Genomic DNA, 26035 nt, shown 5'->3' on the forward strand with positions numbered 1-26035 from the left:
CAGCGACTCAAGATAGAACCGTGATGCTCTGTTCCTTTCTTCCGCTATCACACGTGCCTGTGCCCAGTGAGTATTGTGTTTGGCAGATACCGAATGTTCGGCCAGCACGTTCGAAGCCACCCGCCGTTTCCTCACGTCGTTTTGATGATCGCCGTTTTGATGATCGTCGTTTTGAAAGAAGGTTGCGCGATTAAGATCTGTAAGATTAAGATCTGTAGCAGTTCAAGCCTCGACAATATTTCGCCTAAAATTCTAAAAGGCACCAAACTGGTTGCCAGTTTGATTTTACAGATACTTTGTAATCAGTCTATCGCCAAATCATCAATTCCAAGTGACTGGAAAAATAGCACCGTAATCCCTGTACACAAATCTGGCAGTCGTTCTGACCCTTCAAATTATCGCCCCATTTCTTTGACGTGCGTCTCTTGCAAACTGCATGTGCAGTACTCAGTCATTGCATCACACCTTGACGTAAATTCTTCTTTCCATCCGAAACAGCACGGTTTTCGTCGAGGCCTTTGATGCGAAACACAGCTATTTGAATTTACAACAGACCATCACCTTAATCTCCGGCTTTCCAACTGACGTCGGTAATCTGGACTTTTGAAAAGCATTTGACTGCGTACGTACCCCATCATCGCCTAATGGCTAAACTTTCCAGATTCCGTCTTGACCCACTGGTTTCATTGGGGATCCACTGCTTCCTTTGTAATAATCCGAAAAGCACTTTAATAGACACCCCCCATTCCTCAGCCAAAAACGTCATTTCGGGTGTTCCTCAAGGCTCTGTGCTCGGGCATCTTCTTTTCTTTTTGTTATTTATTAACGACCTCCCTTGCAACATATCATCGTCAATTCGCCTATTAGCAGACGGCTGCATTCTGTATCGATGCATATCATCAAAAAACGACCAAGTCCGCCTCCAAAATGGCCTCTACGAAATAACTGATGCACTCGGCGGCTGATGACACTAAACGTTTAGAAATGCAAGTTCATGACAGTATCACGTAAACGCAAAACCTTAAATTGTCAGTATTCTATAAGGTAAATTCCTTTAACACAAGCCGAGTCCTACAGGTACTTAGGAGTAACAATCACTAGCAAACGTTCGTGGTCCGAGCACATCCTAAACATAGAAACTGAGAGTTCGAAATCGCTCAACCCACTGAGAAGGTTGCTAGCCACGTTCCCTCTATTTATCCGCGAACTTGGTCACGAAACTTTTATTCGCACTAAACTAGAATATGTCTCACCCATTTTAATCCACACCAGTCATACCTAACTGACGCATTAAACCAGTACAAACTCGCGCGGACCGATTTATTACTATGAAATATCGCTTGACATACCGCCACTGTCTTTTCCCGGCACGATTGGCAACTCTGCCCTTTCCACAACTTATATCACAGTTTGCCTAACTTGCACTGCACACTCCTACTCTCTCCCATTAGAACATCGTGTTGCCTTTTTAACAGTCTTAGCCTACAGCGTTTACATGGTTCCACCAATTCATTTCATACATGTTTCTTGCCTCCAAGCTGTAGCGCACACAAGACGAGGGACTGAGAACGAGAGGACACACACAACGCTAACTTCTAACAACTTGATTTGGAAAAAAAAACGGCACGTCTATATATATACAGTACATCGTCGTGATCTCCAAGTCATGCACGGAATCAGCAGGAATGAAGGTAATCTATATCTTTTTTGAATGATTAACAGAGGGTGTACCCACGCATGGACTTCCTAATGTGGCTATCTTTTCCGCTTCGGTTATTTCTCGGGTGCGCCTATCCTTACTTTCCCCGACAACGAAACACTTGTCAAGGAGCGACATACAATCTTTGCAGGTGTTACAATGTGCTACTAGTTGTTCATCTCTATCAACTTTATTTTTAACATTGTGATTATGCTCACGTAGGCGATCATTCAAGCAGCGACCCGTTTGGCCTACATACTGTCGTCCGCACGAGAGTGGAATCTGATAAACGACTCCTTCTTTGCAATCTACAAAAGGCACTTGATGTTTATTTTTACATCCAACTGGCGGGTTTTATTTTCGACTGTTCAATTTGCATAGCCTGTCTAACTGATCTGGGGCTGAAAAAACAACTGAAACGTCTATCTGTTTTGCTATTCGTTTCAAATTATGAGACACAGTATGCATGTAAGGGATCACGGCCACTTTTTTCTGTTTTTGAAACGGCACTCGAGTACATGCTTTTTCTGGACTATTCAAATTTCTTCAGCAACAGATACCTGCAGATGGACAGGATAGCCATGCAAGCGATAACCTATTGCACTGTTGCTGGAAACTTTTGGACATCAAATGAGGACACGATTTCTGATGGGCATTGTGAAGACAAAGATTCGCAATCGCTCTTTTGAGCAGTTTGGAATGGGCTGATTTGAAGGGTAACAGTGGCTTATTATTGCGTGGTTCGTAGGCCCAACAGGTATGACCGGGATGAAAAATGAAACTAGCGTCCAGAAAGCTGAGCTTGTTGTTAGAAGGTAGTTCGAATGTTAAAACCAGCGGATTGAAGCTTTGTCTCAGCAATGTAAGTATATTAAAAGCTCTAGATTCAAAAGGATCCTGGTCATTGTCACTAAAAATCAAGAAATCGTCAACGTATCTAAAGATTTGGTTTGGTTTGTGGGGTTTAAAGTCCCAAAGCAACTCAGGCTATGAGAGACGCCGTAGTGGAGGACTCCGGAAATTTCGCCCACCTGGGGTTCTTTAACGCGCACTGACAACGCACAGCACACGGGCGCCTTGCTTTTCGCCTCCATCGAAAATCTGCCGCCGAGGCCGGGATTCGATCCCGCGTCCTTGGGAACCGTAGTCGAGCGCCGTAACCACTGCGCCACCCCGGCGGGCCGTATCTAAAGACTTTAACTACCTGCATATTGTCTAAGCTATCCTTAACGGACTTGTCAACTTTTGCTAAAAAGAGGTCACTTAGTATGGGGGCGATACAAGAGCCGATACATATCCCCTGCTTTTTATGGTAGGGCTTATCATTCCAAACGACGTAGGTAGATTTCAGGTAAAACGATAAAAGTTCTAAAAAGCTACTGGCTGAAATTCCTGCTGCGTTTTGAAGACCCACATTTCCAAACAGGTCAATACATTCTTCTATACAGTTTAGTAACATGTCATGGGGTAGTGAATAGTACTGGGCTTTGATGTCGACCGAGAACGCGCATGGATTGTCACTGCTGCCTGATTGCACAAAATCAAGAACTTCACTGGACTTTCACACTAAAAACGGATAATCTACTTTAAGCAGATTCAGGATGCTTTGCAAAAAAAGTGAGAGCTGTCTTTGCCAGGTGCCTTTCTCCGAAATAATAGAACGAAAAGGCTTTTCAGGTTTGTGTGTTTTAGCGCTGAAAAATACGTCTAGAATATCCTTTTTGGATTCAGAAATGCGCTTTGATAGGCTAGTGAGGTTAAGCTGGGTACATAATTTTTTGGCTTGGCTCTTCACTTTTGCTATCACAATGTCTTCATGGCAAGCGAACACGGACGACACAGCGCTCTCAGCTTTCGCCCTGAAAAGCTCAGATGTTAAAATTGCAAAGCCACCTTCTTTGTCGGCGGGAAGAACAGTCAGGTCACGTTACTCGAGGAAAGTCCGTGCATGCTTGATTGGGTGCTTGGATGGGGCTGGCTTAGACCGGGAGAGGACGTCAACGCCCTCCGAGATGCAACGCTCGTGTTCACTGGCCGGTGCATATCGCGAAACATGGTGCACAAATGAAAGGAGCTCTGGAGGTGCACGCTTAGGTTCAACTGCGAACTTGGACCCAAGGGAAAGGACCCGATTTAAAACGGGAGGTAGGTCCAGAGGCTCCAGGGCATGTACTTGACACTTTTCCGACTGCTTATTCAGCTTGACGCCGTTCCGCAGATGGCACAGCTGCCAGGATAGGCGTACCCAAGAAATTTATTTATTTATTTATTTTATTTACAGAAGACTGCTGGCTTTATTGCAAAGCCTTAAGCAGGAGTGGGTGTAAAATACACTTTGACAAAAAGAAAACCTCCCTGAGGTACACGCAACTCGGCACACAATAAAGAAACAACATTATACAATATTAGAAATGAAAATGTTGAATGCTGCAAAATTGTTACGAATTCCTAAGCGACTCCGTAAATGACTGCACAGTAGAAGCCTCTACAATATTCGCTTTGAGGACATTCCATTCCCGCACAGTACGGGGGAAGAAAGAATTCTTGTATGTTTCAGTGCGGCATGAGTATTCCTTCACTTTTAAAGAATGGTAGGATCGTGTCGAACGACCCGGGACGAGCTCAATGCTGCTGTTAATTCCTAATTTGTTGTGAACAATCATGAACATATATTTAAGCCTCTCGCGGTATCTCCTGAGCTGCAAAGAATCCAAATTTGCTTTCTCAAGTAGCATGGAAGGGGACGTCTGCCAGGTGTATGAATTATAAATAAATCGCACTGACTTTCTTTGAATATTTTCGAGTGTTTTAATGTTTTCTTTAGTATAAGGGCCCCACACAACAGAGGCGTATTCTAAAACAGGTCGGATAAAAGTTTTGTAAGCTAGTAACCTAATTTCCTGCGTAGAGTACCGGAGAGATCTTCTTAAAAAGCCAAGTTTTTTCATAGCTTCATTTTTAATATTAGAAATGTGTTTGTTCCACCGTAGGTCAGAGCTAATCGTTAATCCCGAGTACTTGTCGCTGTCCACGGTAGACAGGGGATGGTTATTAATAGTATAGGCAAAACTTAATGGCCGCTTCTTCCGCGTAATAGACATTGAAACTGTTTTTTTAGTATTAATACTCATCTGCCACGTTGAGCACCAATCATGAATTTTAGCCAAGGCGTCATTAAGAAGAAGCTGGTCAGCAGGAGTTCGTATTTCATGATATAATACACAATCGTCGGCAAACAGCTTGATTTTGACAGGAATTTCTTTAACAATGTCATTTATAAAAATTAAAAAGAACAATGGCCCAAGTACTGAGCCTTGTGGGATACCGGAGCTTACCAAAGCTGGGCTCGAACATGCATTGCCGATTGATATGGACTGATATCGAGACGATAGATATGCTTGTATCCACGTCAACAGTAGATCGTTTTTAAAGATAGTATTTAGCTTTAGCAAGAACTTTCTGTGTGAGACCCGGTCAAATGCTTTTTCGAAATCTAAAAAAATGACATCAATTTTACACTGGTTATCAATGGCTGCAGCAAAATCCTGCATCGTCTCTAGAAGTTGGGTCACTGTAGAGAAGCCTTTGCGAAAACCGTGTTGCCGGTCGTCAATTACGTGATTGGTTTCCAGGAAGGCTGATATATGCCCAAAAAGTATATGTTCAAGTATTTTTGAAGAAGTACACAGTAAAGATATTGGCCTATATGAGCTAAGTAGAGATGAATTTTCAGTTTTGGGAATAGGAATAATTTTTCCGTGCTTCCAGTCCTCCGGGAGCTCGGCGTTTAACAGAGACTTCTTAAATATGAGCGTTAAGTACTTGGAACACCATTCGGCATATCTCACAAGAAACGTATTTGGTATGTCATCAATTCCCGGCGTCTTTTTTGCGTGACAGCTGAGAAGCAGAGAGAAAACACCTTCTTCAGTTACAGAAACATCAGTAATAGGCGGACAAGCTGAGGTAAAATGAGGCTTTCTACCATCATCGTGCGTAAACACAGTACAAAAGAAACGGTTGAAAGACGAAGCAATCTGTGTCGCATCAGTAATCAGTTCGCCGTCAACGACAACGCTGTACACAGGTTTCTTTTTCTTTGATAACTGCCGCCAGAACTTTGCAGGGGACGAAACAAGAATGTTCTTCATAGATACGCTAAAGTGATACTCTTTTGCTTTTTTGATACTGTGTTTTAAGTTCAAGCGCATATCTGACAGTTTAGCAGCATCAACTGCCGACTGGCTTCGCCGAAGTTTTTTGCGAACTCTCTTAATCTTTCGTCCCATGCGTACAAGTTCCCTCGTCATCCAAGGGCTGCTGGCGCGTAGGGTAATTACCCGAGTAGGCACAAAACGCGAAATGCAATTCAGAGCAAGGTTCTTAAAGAAAACCCAGAGATTTTCTACTGAGCAGGCGCAGGATTCGTAAATAACCACAAAATCTGAGAATGAAATATCAAGTAAGTCTAAAACTGAAACATCATCAGCACGCGAGAAGTTTGGCACAACACGCACCTCTTTCTTTTTATTTTTCGGAAGAAGCAATGGAATGTTTAAAGATACCATAACATGGTCAGATATGCCTTCGAAATATTGAAGTAGAGGACCGCGACGAAAGACACTGTTACTAACGAAGAAAAGATCAAGAATGGATTTCTTATCCTTTTGTATACGCGCTGCTTGCTTTACTAATTGAGTTAAATCGTGATCAAGTACGATGTCTACAAGAAGTTCGGCTGATGTGCAGAGCGGCTCTGGAAACTGTTTGTTCCGATTGACGAGCGGCATGTTAAAGTCTCCAGCCAATAGTACATTACTTGATTGTGCTTTCGTAGTACATAAGAACTCATTTAGTTTCTCACAGAAAACACAGTCACCTCGTGGTGGGCGGTAAAACGCGCCAATAACAAGACTAAGTTCATTTAGAATTAGTTTACAAATGACGCATTCAATTCCTTGTACGTCAGGTAGCCTGATTACTTGGAAAGATTCTTGAAAAAGAATTGCAACACCACCACCGCGAGAAGTCCTGTCTTTGCGAATAATTCTGTATCCTGGTGGTGTAATTTCTTCATCAGTGATATCAGAGTGCAGCCAGGTTTCGGTGATTATAATGATATGCGGTTTAAGCGCCACTACTATACTTTTCAAATCCTCAGACTTGTTCGCAATGCTCCGGGCGTTAAACTGAATACATTTTAGCGATTTAATTTGACTGTTCTCGGTTCATTGGTCACTTTGTTTTCGATTCCGGCTGCCATGCTCTAGGACTCTTTCTTTGCTAGTGTCATCCCAAACAAACAGATCGTCACCAATTTTTATCTTGTTGTAGATTAGCTTAACCTTCTGACCGGCTTTTCGAATCTCTGCGGTGCTTTCCCAGAGATTCTTCCGTATCTGCCGCGTGGTATACGAAAAGTCTTCTGAAATAGAGTAATCGGTGTCTTTTAGTTTCGAGCAGTTTTTCAGTGTGTTAACTTTCTCACGATGATCCATCAGCTTGATAATAACAGGTCGATGCTTGTTAGGTTGCTTGCGACCGATTCTATGAATTCTCTCGGCTGAAACAACTTTCGTGTCCATTTTGTCACAGAACACGCCTTTCAACACACTCTGTGACAGTTCTTCGTAAGTTTCATTCAATTTTTCAGGAATTCCGAACACGATTACATTATTTCGTCTGCCCCCGTCTTCTAGGTCGACAAGCTTCCTTTCTAAGCCTGTAACTCGTGATTCTAGCTCCCGGCTTAAATCTCTGAATTCATTTATAGCTGATGTGAATTCTTCCACTTTGTGCAATTTGGCCTCAATTTCGCCCAGTCTCCGCTGAATATCTTTCTGGCCTTCAAGGAGCTGGGTCAGTAGCTGTTCAGTGGGTGGCCCAGGGTTGGACTCAATGTCGCCACACAGCATAAGTAGAGACAATACGAAGTCACGACCAATAAAATTAACTTCAAGCACTCTACGTGGGCATGTCAGCTGGATAAGGCACATATTATTGGATTTGATTGTAGAAACATTGCTACTAACCTGCATGAAAAACAGGAATGGATTTGACATGGTGTCGACTGACTGGATGCCTGGAATAATCGAAGCGGAAAAGATAGCCAGATTAGGAAGTGCATGCGTGAATCTGTTAATCTTTCAAAAAAAGAAATAGATTACCTTCGTTCCTGCTGACTCCGTGCATGACTTGTTAGATCACGACGATGTACTGTGTATATATAGAGGTGCCGTTTTTTTTTTCCAAATAAAGTTGTTGGAAGTTAGCGCTGTGTGTGTCCTCTCGTTCTCAGTCCCTCGTCTTGTGTGCGCTACAGCTTGGAAGTATAATAAGGGAGTAATTACTCATTGCATCCACCCAAGCGCAGCCATACGGCTACAAAGGAAAGCTATACAGCTTTCTCAGAAACTTCGTAGTTAAAGAAAAATTCGTCCTGATCCGGGAATCGAACCCGGCACCACCGCCTTTCCGGGGCAGTCGCTCTACCGACTGAGCTAACCAGGACGGTCAGCACATCAGATGGTAGGGCGAGAGCGAATTGATCTATAACTCGAAGTGGAAATAGTGTTGGTCAAATATTTAGGGGAATCCCCCAGGGTGGAGTAGATTTGTAATAAGGGAGTAATTACTCATTGCATCCACCCAAGCGCAGCCATACGGCTACAAAGGAAAGCTATACAGCTTTCTCAGAAACTTCGTAGTTAAAGAAAAATTCGTCCTGATCCGGGAATGAGTAATTACTCCCTTATTACAAATCTACTCCACCCTGGGGGATTCCCCTTAATATTTGACCAACACTATTTCCACTTCGAGTTATAGATCAATTCGCTCTCGCCCTACCATCTGATCTGCTGACCGTCCTGGTTAGCTCAGTCGGTAGAGCGACTGCCCCGGAAAGGCGGTGGTGCCGGGTTCGATTCCCGGATCAGGACGAATTTTTCTTTAACTACGAAGTTTCTGAGAAAGCTGTATAGCTTTCCTTTGTAGCCGTATGGCTGCGCTTGGGTGGATGCAATGAGTAATTACTCCCTTATTACAAATCTACTCCACCCTGGGGGATTCCCCTAAATATTTGACCAGCTTGGAAGTATGACCCAACAAGCACAAATTTCGACATTATCTTTCTTGCCATCCGCCATTGAAATCTGGAGTGAACTACATGAGACGATTGTAAGTGAGCGCGACCCAAATAAATTCAAAACCCTGCTTTTTTCTCATCTTCTTTCTTAGCCGAACTTTTGAGTACAACCTCTGCACGTGTTGCATCCTTTTTGTTCTTCAGATTGTTGAACTTTTGTATGCAAAACAGGGTTCTAGTTTTATTCTTCTTCATATGGCACGATGGCCACATTGCACCTATGATTGTTCACTGTTTCGTTTTATAAGGCTCCTTTAACAATTATGTCTGCCTTCTTCACTACTACATTCCAAATGGTTCTATTGTTTGTGATTTCGTTTTTTTTTTTTGCTCCCCCCTTATGCCTAGGGTTCCTTAAAGAAAAATAAATGATGATGATGTATAGTCCGGCTGATGATTATATGATTATGATGATGATAATGATGATGATGTGATAGTACTGGCAGAGGGTTTGTCTCATAATTTGTATACTGAGAGCTCTTTACCAATCTTCCATTCATAAAAAATTTTGCCACTTGCTACTGACAGAATTTGTTTCTTCTATCTAATCCTAAAGAAGCAGGAACTTTGAGTCTTTTGATTAGAAATGTGATGCCTTTGTAATATCTATTGGCCTCGTGAATGAATAATTTGGTATTATGGATTGGGCAGGCTTCGTTAGGGAAACAAGATGTGAAAAACAAATGATTGAAAACAACTGCACAGGTCTCTTGAGCCATCGTACATCCGTTTGAATCTAACGAATAAATATTGTCAGACGTGCGTGACGACAAAGAGATGGTTTCCGAAATACAGGTGGGTTTTCAAGGGATTCAAGATGATGTGACAAGAACTGGTGCCTGACCTTTCGACTGTTATGTCAGTGTGGCGTTTCACGTAGTTTATGTTGTGTTTTCGAATACTGTGTGAAATTCGCTTCGCGCATTGAAAATGATAGTTGTACATAGAAGCTGCTTAACACAAGTTCTCTATGGACACCCACTCGTATAGACCCTTTACAGCGCTCACGCTTGTAGGCTGCCATATTGCATCACGTGACGTCCGACGCCATCGGTGGCCTTCGTTCTTCGCTGTCCGCCCGTACGGATGCTGTCTGTCCGCGCGGACGCTGCCTGCCCGTGTGGACGCTGGACCTGCGAGTCTGTTTGTTACTGCAAGTACATTTGAAATATTGTTATTTCTTCCCAAAATGGATACGACGGGAAGGATTGATGACACGAAGCTTTGGCCAAACCTTCAGCGGGCGTGTAAGTGCGCTACCTTTCTGGCTTTGTTTTCGAGCCTCTCTTCGGCCTTCACGCCTCCACTTTGTTTGAAGATGGCATTTTCGCTGTTTGTTCCCTTTCCTAATTTTTCTAAACTTAAATGCACTGCTAGGAATTTAATGCCTGCTTGTGTGTTTGTGACAGTTTTGGCGTATGCATGTACATGTTGTAGGAGCTGTTGATAAAGCGCGTCTAGTAAAGCTTTAAAAGTTTGGATTTTATGTAGCCGGCGCGTAACGGCCCCAAACTACGAGAAATTTCTCGCAACAGTGCACAAGGTGGTAATGCATATTGAGGATTGATTACATTGCGCCTTATCGCACAAGCCTTTCTTCAAGTTGCTGAAATCTTGCTCTGCGTGCGACCCACCGCAGATTGGTAGAACAATTAACAAGCCCGCCGACATTAGACTGCGCTTGAGATTGATTTTTTCGCGCTTGCGCGGCCAGCGTGCTCGGATCCAAGCTTTTCTTATTTTCTTACGAGTGCAATATTCAGCACGTACTGGTTCAGGTGCGTTTTAAAAACCTTGTTTGCGAGATCTGCTGCCCAACCGGCAGTTGCTGCTTTACATGCCGCGATGTGTTGCGGTAGCTTTGCGTGTGATAAACTGCAGTTGCCAGCGTGGACAGCCGTAAGTTACAGCCGTCAGTAAACCGAAGAAAAATGACAGCGCAAGCATTATTCTTCATTGCATGATTTACCTGGATTGCGGCGACCGTGTTTCGATGGAAGCGGAACGCAAAATGTGCCCGTGTGCTTTGCGATGCCACTCCACGTTAAAGAACCTCAAGTTGTCGAAATCATTCTAGAGCTCTCCATTATGGGGTTCCTCATAGCTGATACCCAATTTTAAACATTGAATTCCGCAATTTCCAATTTTGTGCCTATTTCTGCACCTGTGAGGTTAACTTTACAAAAACGCAAGATCTGCGCTTGCGATCACCAGTTCTCAATTTCTGCTATTTTATTTGGATGTCTACCCCTGCTCAGAGCATTAGCATTGACTTTATTTAGGTCCCTTGCAAACCTAACAGCAGACAGGGAACAACTGGCATGCACACCAGCTTCTAGTATGGGGGCAATTTTTGTATTGTTTCAAGAGTCAGCCAACTATGGAAGTAGTACTCACAAATGACAAAATTGATGTACATCATTTCCTTTTATTTCAGTTGTCTACAACTACATGATCAATGCTCCAGACGCTGACGGAAAACCAGCCCTTAACTATCGAGGCTTCGCCGAGGGCAGCAACCTGCTCGACAGTGGGCATGTTGGCGTGGCACTGTGCCAGCAAAATAAAAATGTGTGTAGCATAAAAGCAACAATCAGGTCATCACAAACAGTTGGCAGGATGTACAGCACTCAGATTGATTTTGGAGAAACTGTCGCAGCAAGCTGCACATGCAAAGCAGGGCTGAGTGAAAGATGTAGCCATATCTGTGCCCTCTTTATGAAGATTGTTGATGCTACATCAAGGGGACTTACTGGAGTATCAGCCACAGACAGACTGTGCACATGGAATAAATCAACGTCAAAAATTGTGACCCCGGCAACAATGGAGACAGTCTACTGTCACAAAAAAACAACTGCAAAAACTCTACAGTTCCTGTCCGAGAGAGAAATGATAGAGCATTTTAAAAAATGTCCACTGGATATTAGCCAGCTGCAGAACACCATGCTACACTCCGTCCTCATGCAACGCGAGAAAGCACATGCAGATGAAGATCGACGTGCACGTAAGATTTCCTTTTCCATTGTATTGAGTATAAAATGTGCTATCAGTTACTGTGTTCAAAGCTGTAAGTAACATTTCTTTAGTTAAAACAATCCCAATATATGAAACTGCTGTGATGGTTATCCGGTGTTAAGCTTTACAGTATAGCATGCATCTCGATCTTGGGACAAGAAGTATTGCATCAAGCAGACTGTTCATGCTGGTACACACAATCTAAGTTGCCTAGTAATAGAATAGGATGCATTGTCGACAATGAAAGTGCGTTAATGTGATATCACTTTACAACAGCCTCATTTGATATATTAGTACCACTTTGTGCCATAAACCTGGGCCATGAGGCCATACTGCAGCAAACTTTTTCTCAAGTTTGTGCGATCTGAAGATGAACATAATACATTATACCTGATTTGCCAGTGTTCATTCTGATCGCATAAAGCTTAGGTGTGAGCCACCTGAAACTAGTTTTGAATGTATACAGAAAGAGCTCGTTAATAAAGCAGTCCTCATAACTTTACAGCTGTTCAGCAAGAGCATGGTCAGCATGAGACAAGGCTGCTGTGCCAGCCATGTCAGGAGTTCTACAGGGACAATGTGTTGCTGTCCCCTGACCGAGCTGTAGCCTTGGCGAAACATTCCCAAGGAAGTGCAGCCTGGTGCGAGGAACGTCTACTAAGAATAACAGCGAGTGAGGCTCGAACAGTTCCTGTCAAGGCTGCCCCTGAGAAGTGGGTGACGAAGCACATACACCCAAACTTCTATGGCAATGCCAGCACACGGTAAGATCTAAACACAGTGTCACGAACAGTCGCATTGATTGTAGACTTGAAGTGATGTAAAGTGGGATATAACTCAAGAACGAATTTTCAGTGTTCCTCAAGAGAAGCCGTCCTGCCAATGTGGCTGACTGACTGTCATGCCACTGGGACTAAATTCTTTAATTAGCCCGCTGTCATGACATCACATGTGGATGGCAGGTGTCAGGGGATTAACACCAGATTAATAATCTGACTTCAATATTATGACAGTTTGTCATCAGCTGGAAGTTCTCCTTTGAAGGGCATTCTCACTTCGTTTTTGAGCTGTGTCTGGTCACATTTACTGTGCATGCCATGCGGAAAGTCTAGTTCTACAGCACTGATTCATAACTCCTATGCCAAGTTTGGTAGTGCAAGAAATTTGGCTAAACATTCACTTGTGATGCTGTCAATAAGCCAGTTGAACACCATGCTTTCATTATAAATTATAACATTTTAGGTAGAGCAGCACTGTCACAAATTAGCATGGATTCTATTATAGCATTACGCAAAGTGGCATATGCTAGCTGCATTTATCTGCAAAGCACAGAATTATTCAGTTGTAGCTTGTGGTGGAAATTTGCATGTTATTATTTATATGCATTGCTTTGAATGACAAAGCATTACTTGATTGTTCAAAGCAAAATTCATGTATGGTGCAATACTGACACTATTAAGTAGGAGGCTCTGAATGGAATGTTTACTGATATTCATTATGTTTTGCATGCACAGTTTGAGTGTTTCGGGATACTAATCATTGTTGCAGTGACTTGCATTAGACAAGGTACACATGAACATGATTGCTATTTTTGCATGAAGGTATGGAAGGGAGTCAGAAGTGAAAGCCCGTGCCTGGTACGAGCAGGTGAAGAATGCGCACGTTACAGAATGCGGCCTTGTCGTCCGGCCTGCTACGTCGTGGCTGGGTGCCAGCCCTGATGGCCTTATTCCAAGCCTGGATAAAGTTCTGGAGATCAAGTGTCCAACCCCTCAGACAATTCAAAAGCATGGAAGTCTTGCTGCCCTCTTTAAGAGTGGCAAGTATGACGTTGTGGAAAATGACAACCGCTTCATACTGAGCAAGACTGGCAAAAACAGGTACTACCACCAAGTACAGTTACAGTTTTTTTGTTGTGAGAGAAGCCAATGTGACTTTGTGGTTTGGTCACCCAATGAGGCATATGTTGTTGAGGTGCCCTATGATGACGTATTTCTAAAGAAGCAAGTAGCACATCTTGAAGATTTCTATTTTTCACACCTGCTGCCAGCAATCGTCGAGAGCAAGCAGTAAAGTTTTCATCGAAAAAAATGTTTGGACTGGCTGCCCTTTCTTACTAATGCTCTACATAATACACGAGTATCAAAACATGAGCACATAATTACATAATGCAAAAAATCCCGCCTCCCTCTCCTCCCTTACTGCACAGTTCGGGTGTCCACCGACAAATGTGACAGTTACTGCGCTTTTCCTTCCCCGTGAACCAATTAGAAAATGTACACAGTATACCATATTACATAAAGCAACAGGCTTGCATGCATATTACATAAAGCAACAGGCTTGCATGCTTGCCCAGTGTTCAACTTTTGGTCAACCCTTTCCTTGCAAAGTCAATTTCTAGTTGTGAACGAACGCAAGGAGCTCGGGAAGCATTTTTAAAGGCGAGGTTCCACGAAGCAAGCACACAGAAACTGCCAAATATGACATTGCGTTTTACACATGACATATTCATTGTGTACTAGTATTAGAAACAGCAAGTTCTCTTAACAGTCCGGCGAGCTAAACTTCTACCAACTTCTGCAAGGAGGTGCGGACTGCCGTACTTTGGGAATCCAAAGTAATTACTGGGCCACTCGCATCACATATTGGCATCAGTACTGAGCAATGACAACACATTGTGAATAAAATTTGGTTCTTCAAGTATAGCACCTGCAAGAGTTCATTGAAGTATATGTTACCTAAAGGAATAATGAATTGGTTTGTTCAGTTTGCAATAACTATTAATATTTGCAAAAGCAGGTAATACAATAAAACCAACTCGTAATATTTTTTGCTTCACCTTGAAAGGTTTAAGGTGTGCACTTAAGGGCCAAAGGCAGATGCCAGATAGCCTTCTGTACCAATCTACAAAACAAAAGAAAAAATATCCTCCAGTGACTGAGAAATTTGATTTATCGAAACACTGGCAGTGACTGTGCAACCTAAGTGCAGAAAAAGCATCTGCATAAGTGCTGAGAAATATATAAAGATTGCAAGGCAATGATGGCCATCCATACAAAACATGGCGAAATACCAATCAAAGATAAAAGACAGTCTCACAACTAATCAGGTTTTTCCAGAACATAGCTATGGAATTCAATGGGGATGAGATCAAGTTAATGAAAAATATATTTGCAATTTTCCGATGATTGATAATAATGCACTGCTAAGTAATACAACAAGCTGTGGAGATGATGACCTAAACAAGTTAAATAATAATGCGGATCCAAAATCTAATATAAAAAATTACCTACGTGGGTAAAGAACACCAATTCAAGATACAGAGCAAAGCATTGGAAGAGGCAAATGAATACATCTATTAATGAGTGGTAATGACTGCTGGTCATCACCGTGACACTGAAATAGCTAGGAGTACACAAATAGGCTAGAGCAAACTTGACAGTAACCCTTGCATCATAGACAATAGTTTACCAGCATCCCCCAAGAGGGAAGTATACAATAGCTGTATCCTTGCCAGGAGTCACCATAGAAAGGTAGTTGGATTCTAACAAATAAGCCTGGAATTAAGGTGAAGGCAGCATACCAAGCTATGGAAAAGGATGGGTTTATTGCGTGAACATAGTTTCACTATTGGTATTTGAGTTGAAACCAACAAGCAGTGGCTGCAGGCAGGACACCTAATGCAAAGGGAGATAATCAAAGTGGCAGTCAAGTGGGCAAATGAAAATGCGAAATTTAGAGAGATCTGGCATCTGTTGTCTCCTAGCTGCTAGTCTGGATGCGATGGCAATCAAGCTCCAGGTACTGACATTCCATCGCACTGATCCCTGATCAAACGTGGCTGAAGGTTACACAGCCCAGCTATGGCAATGAGTATGTTGTTTGCTAGCGGTTTCTTACCAAAAATGCTAGCTGGGAATTGCTTCAGGATTCTGAAGCACTTAAGACGCCTGATTGACCGTTCCACATGAATACGTAGTCTGGCCAGTCGACGCGAAGCTACAAGTTCGGACCGACTCATCTGGGGCCGGCCTTTAGAGAAGCTCGGTAGTGAAACTTTCATGCCTGGCGGAAGAAGATCGGCGATGGTAAAGCCTCTGTCGGCGAGGACTTCATCACCTTCCGTCAAGTGCTCTAAAAAACCACTCTCCAGTGTTATGTAGCGGTCACTTGCACGGCCACCATATGGTTTCGAAGTGAACATTATGAATCCACTTGGTGCGATAGCATGAAGGACTTTGGCCGTGTTGTGTGATTTGTATGAACTATACGTTATGTTTCTTCGCAGCAAATTCTCGGGCCTGTCAATAAAAATTTCAAAACAATCCACAATGCAAGTCACCGAATAATTATCCTCAAAACAATCAGGCAATGTTCTCCTTATTGTTTGTCGGGGCAACCAGAACACTAAAAACTCTCTGGCAAACTTGGCAAGTTCAGATACTACGAAGCAGAAAATTCTGCTCACGGCTGCTGTCGATACGCAGAAACGTATGCTGAGGTCATTGAGCAAGGGGCCTAGGCGAAGCCGCATCAATGTTAGAAGGACTTGGTCCTCAAAAGGCATCGTAAAGAGGCTCTTCACAACAGTTTTGAGAGTCCTGACCATCTCGTAAAATGTCACTTTCGATAGTCCTTTAAAGAAACGGAACTGGCTTGCTGCTATTAATGAACTGACACTGAACACTGTTTGGCAAGCACTGTCAGCAAAAACAGGGGCCTGCTTGCGGGTGACTGCATATGCGTGGTCATGGATACGTGCTGGCTGAACTTGAACTCCTTTTTCAGCCATTTCGGCACTCTTGCATCTGCAACCGCAGGTCTTGCAGCTGTCGACCACATTCCGAGCTCCTTCAAACCTGTGCAAAGAAAAACGTGAATAAATATAGGAAACAACACAGCAGCATGAGCCAGAAGGTACACTCGGGTCTGTATAATATAAAAATTATTTCCCAAATCCATTTCAAGCCCCCTCCCCTTGCCACTGACAGAAGTAATGCCACGGCCTAGGCTGCAGCCAATAATGAAGTGCGAATGCAGGGCGTGACGGGTGAAAAATCAACACGGCATAGAACCGTTTTTTGGCACCGCTATATTATACCACCCAAAACATGATCACCTTGCCGCGTGCCAGTACTATATGCAAATAAATGATTGTACTCTCTAGCCAACTTCCTTAAGTTCCAAAGGCTTTATAAATAGTACCAATGCTGTATTACGTCCAGCATGCAGTAGATGATTAAACTGTGCAGTAGAATGGCTCTGCAATGTACACGCACTAAAAATAAGATACCTGTCGCATATATTGCTTGTACAGGACTCCCACCCCGGGAAATGTCGTGAAACAAACAAGTCATCATAAACATGTACAAGCTTCATGTGACAAACTAGCATTGCATGGGAAAATGAATGCAATATTGAAGGCTGTTCCACTAAAATGCAGCTTACATACTTCTGCACCATTCACTAACATGTAAAATTATTGTACTATTGCGAAGAACAATGTCCATATGCTTCATGTAGTTTTCGACAAAAATTTAGCATTTATTCAACACCAAGGAAGATTTTGTTCAGTCTAGATGCCATTATCAGAATGCAGCAGTATTTTCAGAATCAATATTTGCAATTTCTCTTACTAATTGTCTTCCTATTGCAGCACATATTTTGCACCAGCCACACGAGTAGTCAAACTGCTATCAAGTTGACAGCTTTTTATATCCTCAATGGTGACCGATCTAGAGATAGTTTTGCTGCTGCCACATAGCAAAGAGCTGCTGAAACATTCCAAAATCTAGCAATAAAGTGGTGTGAGATGATGTGGCCCACGTAAACAATAATTTTACAGTCATGCAAGCAATATGACCACATTTGTAACCTGAGAAAAGGTTTTAAAAAGTCTTATTTTGGAGCTGCACAATTTTTCGACAATTATGCAGCTCCGATTTTATTCCTTAGCATGTTCCTGACAGCATTCAGCACCCAACTCTGCATGCTGTTGCTGCTGCTGTTTGAGGGTCTTTAAAATCTCAGTTGTGCACTGCTTGACTAACTAATAAACTATTGACTTCTGGAGCTGCCAGTGCAGCAGCATTCAACTGGCTACTTAATTAATAGGCTATAAGTTTGAAAACCTTCGAAATGTTCATGTGACAGGCATTACACATCTGTTTGCTCCTGACAACTTTTTCAATTAAAGTGCATGATGTACTGATTGATAAATTATTTCTGCTGATTCTTCTCCACAAGTGAGCTTAATAGAACTAAAAACACTAGATTTTCAAAGCATTATAATTTACTTTTTCCTAAACTTAGGATCAAATATGCAAAATTTGCCACTAAACTTGATGGCATATTACCTTGCATTTTGAAAGTAAATCTTTGTGTCCTCCAGATTTATTTCACTATCATATTTAACAGCATGTCATCAGTAAATTGACTGGTAACAAATGAGCTAAACTATTTCTTCCTTCAATGCATTTGGCTACCTGCTTTCGATTGCTAGTTTGAAAATATAAATGCTCTACTGAAGTTATCGCTATTTGTTGCATTTTCTATGACCCTTTACCACACTTGTTGTTAGGAAGTCCCCTAGCAATTTTTACTGTGGAGCCTCCTAGAATAATATATATAGTCTATTCAATTCTACTGCATGATCTTTTCAAATAAACTTAGCACCTGGCAGCATGAGAGACATTCTGGCTGGAAGCTATCGGCTGTAATCAGGTTGGCTTTGTATGAGTGATCCCAAGAAATTTTAACTGAACATGATTATGCTAGAGCTGGCAAGACGATTATGCAAAAGTCTGCTGCGCATCGCAGAATATCAGCTACATTATAGCGGGAACGGGCTATGCTGCTGAAATTCTTAAATTCTGCCACATATTGCTGAAAGCAAAGATTTATGTTTTCACAAAAGACAAACACAAAACCATATAAAGGAGTGCCCGTCAAAAGTAATCAACTGTACTGTACCTATGTTCAAGTTCAACCGCTGCAACATCCCCAGGGAGCTGGTCAGCCTCAGTGCTGTCTTCGTTGTTTTGTGTGCCTGTTTCGTTGCAAGTCACAGGGGAAGGCGTTTTACTGGTCTCTGGCTCCAGAGTTGTGGCAATGTACCGTACTAGCTTCCTTCGTCCTTTGTGATGAACAGTCTAAGGTATTGCAATGAACAAAAATACAGAAGGACAGTAAGTAGACTGAAGCAGGGAGTAAGTTTGGCCATATTGGTAGTTCATACTTAAAAGGGAAATAATGCTAAAACGACGACAGTGCATTACTTCTTTTGACCATAAATAGGGTCAAGTTCAACGTCAAAGTATTTCATTCAGGCAGCAAGATTCCTAGGATGCAGACAAAAAGGCAAAAAATGCCTGACTCAGTGTCTGTACCCTCCCCCACCCCCACACACATCACTCAACAGCAGTACAGTAATATACAAAGCCACAGTGCTTTGGAACTCTTAAACAATACCATTAAAACAAAAGTAATACATTAATACAGACATATAATATGGTGAGGCTTCCCAAAAAAAAATATTTTGCCTTTGCCCGTGCCACTAGGTATAACGGGCTTACATTAATACAGACAGTGAAAACTATTAATATTAATATGAGAAATACACAGCTGTGAAACAAAATCCAAACTAGGCATGGTAGTAAACCACAAAAAAATATGCAGCTATGAACGATGTTAGTTATCAATCACCACTTAGCACCCTGAAGAAAAGAATAAAAAATGCTCAAACATATGTGCACAAAAGGTGTATGTTTATGTTTTTTTTAACGCTTGCAGTGAGGCAGTTTCTGTAATGATAGTCATTACCCGGTAGTGTTTATGCTAGTTCAAAACAAAATCTCAAAATCCATACCGGCGTTCCAAGGTGCAGCGTTGGATAAGGGTTATCTTTGGAGGGCCGCCTGTCAACAAAATGAATTGAGCATACCTGAAAAAAAAATGCGAGGGCTACAACATGTACAGAATAACAGTGTAAGCAGGCTACTTTCAAAGCCATAAATACAAGGAATATTAACAGAAACAGTCACATAATCGAGTAGAGTCATTCCATGCAGGTGCCCATGGCATTGCACGTTTTCCTTTATCCTCTTAATAACAATTCATTGCCGACGTTTTCTCAAGGCATATTTTTTGTTTGCTTTGTTTTCCAGCATGGTCATTTATAATAATTCACAAAGGTAGGCACAGCATATGCATCACTGAAACGTGTTTGTGCACACCACTAACTTCGCCGACACAGCACAGTTGAGGAATGTATTAGTGAGGCTGTCTGGCATAAAGAAAACGCGAGCCTACCTTAACTTCTTTCGCAATCGCAAGCTAAAAGCACAGCAGCAATCACCGGCATCCGCAATTACTCAACGAAACCAAGCACATATTACCTCTGCTATGAAATAACACAATTCGCTGAAACAAAAACGACCAACATAATGGAAGGCTTGTGATGTTTGCAGAACTGCCGATTTCATGCGCGCGTAACACTCCCAGGCGCCTCATCGTAGCGGTGAAACCGAAATGCATCCAACACTTCATCTAAAGCATTTTGAATATTATCAAATTATTATTATCAAAAATATTATGTCACCTACAACGAACTCTGACCCCACTGTAGGTATGTGCGATTACAACGAAGAAGAAGAAGAAGAATATATCGAAACAAGTTTGATCCCATAAGTTGTTTACAGTACTGACCTACAATACAAGCGCGAACGCACAGTTGACTCGTAACGCGGACGTAATTCGAAAACTTAAATGGTATCCCACTACGATCGGGTGAGCAAAGAGTCAACGACATTGAAAATGAAGTCATGCACACGTTCTCCCGTTCAATCGCGCACAGAAACTGATTTGAGCCCGTGCTCAAGGGCACGGCGGTCACTGATGGCGGTCGGCATGGCAGCTACCATCAACAAACGATCGTTGCGCGATATTTCTACTATGCAGCATACTCACTCTAGCCGATGTTCCAGGGTTGAAGTTCATTCTCTGCAGGTTCGAAATCCAACCCTGGCGAATCGGCTTGTTGTTTTCACCTTGCGGGAATCGATGCATTCCGAAGGGCCTAGCGCACGGGTAGTCTTCATGAAGTAGAGGGAAGTGTGTCTGTCTGACAAACGGATTTGTCCCACACTTTCAAGTCGGCGTCGCAGTTTTTACACCCAAACACCGAACATGTTTTCCCTCGGCTTTTCCACATTTTCTTCGCAAAGCACTGCGTATGCAGCAGCGAGATTAGAATGCAAGATCAGTGACTGATAGACATCATCTGTAGTCGGCTGCTATCCAGAAGGCCACTCATGTCGCGACGACAGGGGCGCCGCGAGTGTGAACTAAGCGAACTGCTCCCTGTAAACGGTCTATATCTCCCGCGAATCACGTAGGAATAGAATGACATGGATGGCTCTCCCACTACTGCAGACATGGCTCATATTTTTGACAGTTGGAACTACGGTGGAAGAAAGAGGGGTGCTCCGACGGCGCGGCGAGGAGCGGGCGCTTAGTGCGACTGTATCGCGTGACGCGGCCGCTAGGGGCAGCACCGGTACTGGGGGCCACTCTCGTCGTTTGTTTCGCTGGCGTTTCTATGGGCGCGCTTGGGACGGGTGCTTGATTTTGACACATAGGGATGTTCGCCTGCTTGAAACTATTTTTTGGTGAGTTGGAGGTATGTACCTTCATATTTCTGCCCATTTTCTGGGTTAGAATTCGACTGGAGGCCGAGTGATTGATTTCTTAACTGATATGCAACTTTGAGGTTTACGCTATAGTTGGGTAATGTAATATTTGTTCAAGGCACTTGAATGAGTGCTGTGTAAAAGGCATTCAAAGGAGTGCAAGAGAAGTAGATTAGCCTCCACAGTTGACAACATGCTCAAGTGTTCCGAAGCTATCGGGATAGAAAAAGAATGCGGACACCGTAAAGCGCCTGCGAGCTTCGATATCTGAATTTCATACCGCGCTTCTCTTCGTGTGGTAGAAGTGCGATGAGAATTAATTTGAGTAGCAAAGCACGCTATTGGAATAACACGCTAACCACGTCAGTTATAATACGGACGGCTCTAGCGCTTTTTTGCTGCCTCCCAGACATGCACATAGCGACCAGATATTCGAACAGCAGAGCCCGTGGGCGCACCGTTCGCATTTCTTTTCTTATCACGTACTAAAACATTATGGCACAATTTCAAACAAGGTACCACAATCGATTGTTTTGCTTGTATGCTGAATGTGTAACCAGAGAAAGCTTTGTAGTCCATATTGCGTTTTAATTTTTTTATTCACAAATAAAAGACGTACGTGTTTGTTTGGTTTGGTTTGGTTTGTGGGTTTAACGTCCCAAAGCGAGTCAGGCTATGAGAGACGCCGTAGTGGAGGACTCCGGAAATTTCGACCACCTGGGGTTCTTTAACGTGCACTGACATCGCACAGCACACGGGCACCTTGCTTTTCGCCTCCATCGAAAAGCGGCCGCCGAGGCCAGGATTCGATCCCGCGTCCTTGGGAACAGTAGTTGAGCGCCGTAACCACTGCGCCACCCCGGCGGGGCAAAAAGACGCACGTGTGAGGCATTGAGCAGGTAGCTGATATCGTTTAAGGCATTCCGTGCCATTTTACTTGAATGCTGAAACTAATGCTGAAACATGAAACGAGTATAAAAACAAGGAACCACTACCAGCACCGCATTTCGTTGTTCTCGACTGGCAGACGCACGTACACACGACGAATAGCTTGGGTCGTATCAAATACCCTGCAGCTCACTCCGTCGCCTCAAAGTTACCCCGCAGCTGTTTGGCTTTGCGTTACCGATTGCCGCTGTCAATATGAAGCCTCGCAGCGACGGTGGTACATATGCCGTCATTCAATTGTACGATCACCAGCAAGCTGTTTGAAAAAGCTGTTTTTGTTTTCAGCTACCAAGCGGGCTTTCTCAAATTGCGCCACTTCTTTTTTCGACTGTCTTTGTCTGCTTAACTCTCGCAACCTCCCCGCAACATAGTTATTTAGAGGGGGGGGGGGGGGGGGGGGGATCATACTCACTTTATGCTAAGCGCATGGAAACACAGCGCGATTCGTAAATGGTGAGGTAAGCATTAAGTTCACAGCATATATTCAGGAATCTGCTTCTTCTACCCTCTTCAGCATTTTAAAAAATACAAGCAGCTGGCCTTCTTGCTTGTGGTGTACAAAAGCAGCTTCCGGTATTGAAATGCACGAAAGGTAGATATCGGGTCAGAGCAAGTGCGTCTCTGCAGTAGCAACCTAGTAGACTGCGCAAGATGTATCTCATATCATTGTACACACGTATGCTGAGCCGCCCATCACCCATGAGGCATTGCTATGGGCGGCATGATGGCATGAAGCTGCTATGTTTTGGCCACACGAAGCAGCAATCCGTTAGAAGTGCGTTCAATGCGCACTTCGATGCGGCGAGCGCAAGGCGTCGTCTGTTTGAGCAGCGACGCTTCTCTCTCCGCCCTCGAAAATGGAGGTATTTTCTCAATAAGCGCAAAGAAATCTTCTGCTTGCTGAGAAATTTACTTGTAAATAAAGAAAACAGGAATGCATCGCGGTTGTGGTCCGTTAGTGCTGATTGAAGAGCAAAATTATCAGTAGGTTAGCCGCTGCTCCATAGGCACACCAGCAGAATCAGCGGAGAGAATGGCGCCCGGAACATGTGCTGCCCCTAATGGGTGCCCTCTCTTCCGGATACACTAACTGCTCTCTCGCTGCAGCGCGTTCGCGCCGTGAGAGCACCTCTCGTTCTTCGACCGTGGTTGCAACATTTATCATCATCATCATTCTCAGCCTGACTATGCGCACTGCAGGGTGAAGGCCTCCCCCGTATTCTTCCAATTAACCCGGTCCTGTGCGAGCTGCATCCATTTGACCCCTGCGAACTTCACATCATCCGCCCACCCAGCTTTCTGCCGCCCCCTGCTACGCTTTCCTTCCGTTGGAATCCAGTTTGTTACCCTAAGCGACCATCGCTCATCCTCTCTTCGCACTACATGTCCTGCCCATGCCCATTACTTCTTGATTTCCATTAAAATTTCGGTAACTTGAGTTATTTCTCTGACCCACTCTGCTAGCGTCCTATTTCTTAAGGTTACCCCTACCATTTTTCGTTCCATAGCCCTCTGCGTTGTCCTCAACTTAAGTGGAACCCTCTTGCCTATCCTCCACGTTTCAGCCCCATAGGAGAGTACAGGTAAGATGCAACTGTATAGTCATAATCTGGGAGTGGTTGCCAAAGGCGCTCCATACTAGTCTTACTTTCCTTGTTATTTCTCTTTCATGGTCCGTATCTGCGGTTACTACCTGTCCTAAATAGATATATTCGCCTACTACTTCCAGTGCTTCGCTACCTAACGTAAACTGCTGCTCCTTCCCTAGGCTATTGAACATTACCTTCATCATCATCATCATCATCATCATCATCATCATCAGCCTGATTATACCCACTGCAGGGCGAAGGCCTCTCCCATATTTCTCCACTTAACCCGGTTTTGTGCTAGCTGCATACACTTGACCCCTGCGAACTTCTTAATCTCATCCGCCCACCTAACTTTCTCCCGTCCCCTGCTACGCTTTCCTTCCTTTGGAATCCAGTTTGTTACCCTCAGCGACCATCGGTTATCCTCTCTTCGCACTACATGTCCTGCCCATGCCCATTTCTTCTTCTTAATTTCTACTAGAATGTCGGTAACTTGAGGTATATCTCTGACCCACTCTGCACGCTTTCTATCTCTTAATGTTACCCCTACCATTTTTCGTTCCATAGCCCTCTAAGGTGTCCTCAACATTAGTAGATCCCTCTTGGTTAGCCTCCACGTTTCAGCCCCACAGGTGAGTAGAGGTAAGATGCAACTGTTGTATACTTTCCTCTTGAGCGATACCGGTAAGCTGCTGGTCATAATCTGCGAGTGCTTGTCAAATGCGCTCCATCCCAATCTTATTCTTCTTGTTATTTCTTTTTCATGGTCCGGACGTGCGGTTACTACCTGTCCTAAGTAGACATATTCACCTACCACTTCCAGTATTTCGATACCTAATGTAAACTGCTGTTCCTTCCAGAGGCTGTTGAACATTACCTTAGTCTTCTGCATATTGATTTTCAAGCCTACCTTTCTACTTTTCCTGTCTAGGTCATCAATCATTGTTTGCAGTTCATCCCCCGAGTTGCTTAACAAGGCAATGTCATTACCTTAGTCTTCTGCATATTTATTTTCAAGCCTACCTTTTCAATTTTCCTGTTTAGGTCATCAATCATTCTTTGCAATTCAGCCCTTGAGTTACTTAGCAAGGTTGGAACATTAGAGAACAGCAAATATAATGCAAGAGGCTCTTTGGTTTCGCTTTCATATATTTTCAGGGCACTTATTTATTCAAGCGTAAATATCTTGTCAGCGCTGCTCATGTGGCAGTTTACAACAACTAGATCTGCGCAGCTACTTTTAAGATGGAGGAAGAAGAAGAAGCCTGTCACAGACCTCTTAACATGAAGGTGAGCGCTAATGATATGGTTTTCCTCGCACATAGAGCAGTAGCCATCAAAGCAATAGACCATATGCATTAACATTGAAGTGCAAACCGGCAGCAGTGAAGTAGAAGATTTAGGAAATGAGTATAGAGGCCAAAGCGGCTATGAAATACCTTCTGCGGCCCTTCATGTCGACGTTGAATAGCCTGCACCATGTTTATCATTCTGCAATGGCAGGCAACCTATAACACTCTATCGCTGGATGCCTAATAATTTCTTCCTGAAGACTTCTTTCCGCACTCTTTTCAAGTATCTACTTTTTGTGGCCTTAAATTTGTATGCGCTGTCTGATCATTTAGATAACCTCCATTTCATGGCCAATGCCAGTTAGATCATGCAGTATAGGGACCGGGCGCCCGTTGTATGGCGCCACCGTCGCCTCGGTGGAGCAGCGCCGCCTGCGGCGGAGTGCTAAAACAGCGGAATGGCGAGGCAGCTGAGCGGCGCAGTCATTTCCGTTCTGCGAGGAGATTTTGAGCCTGTCCCTACCCGTCGTTTTGCGGTGTGGCTTTGAGAGCTTTGAGCTGCTTTGAGTAATCGCAAGTATTTTTTGACCGGGAAATCTTGAAAAAGAAAAGGGCCGTTCTCGGCAGGGTGTGCGTGATTTTTTTTTTTTTAACCGCCC

At 43.4% G+C, this 26035-nt stretch overlaps 1 protein-coding gene across 1 annotated transcript; it reads right to left on the minus strand.

The window, feature by feature from the left end:
* Positions 1-15436: 15436 nt before the first annotated feature.
* On the minus strand, positions 15437-16454 carry LOC146177883 (uncharacterized). Its single transcript, XM_084581730.1, has one exon. The coding sequence runs from the start codon at positions 16423-16425 to the stop codon at positions 15649-15651; it is 777 nt and encodes a 258-aa protein (XP_084437856.1). The 5' UTR covers positions 16426-16454; the 3' UTR covers positions 15437-15648.
* Positions 16455-26035: the final 9581 nt, after the last annotated feature.

This window comes from Amblyomma maculatum, chromosome 10 (assembly GCF_055883805.1).
Source record: "Amblyomma maculatum isolate TAMU_Amacu chromosome 10, ASM5588380v1, whole genome shotgun sequence".
NCBI lineage: Eukaryota > Metazoa > Arthropoda > Arachnida > Ixodida > Ixodidae > Amblyomma > Amblyomma maculatum.

What these genes read in the sequence shown, in the direction of transcription:
- LOC146177883 (XM_084581730.1), bottom strand. Translation starts at nt 16,425, where the DNA reads ATGCCTTTTGAGGACCAAGTCCTTCTAACATTGATGCGGCTTCGCCTA.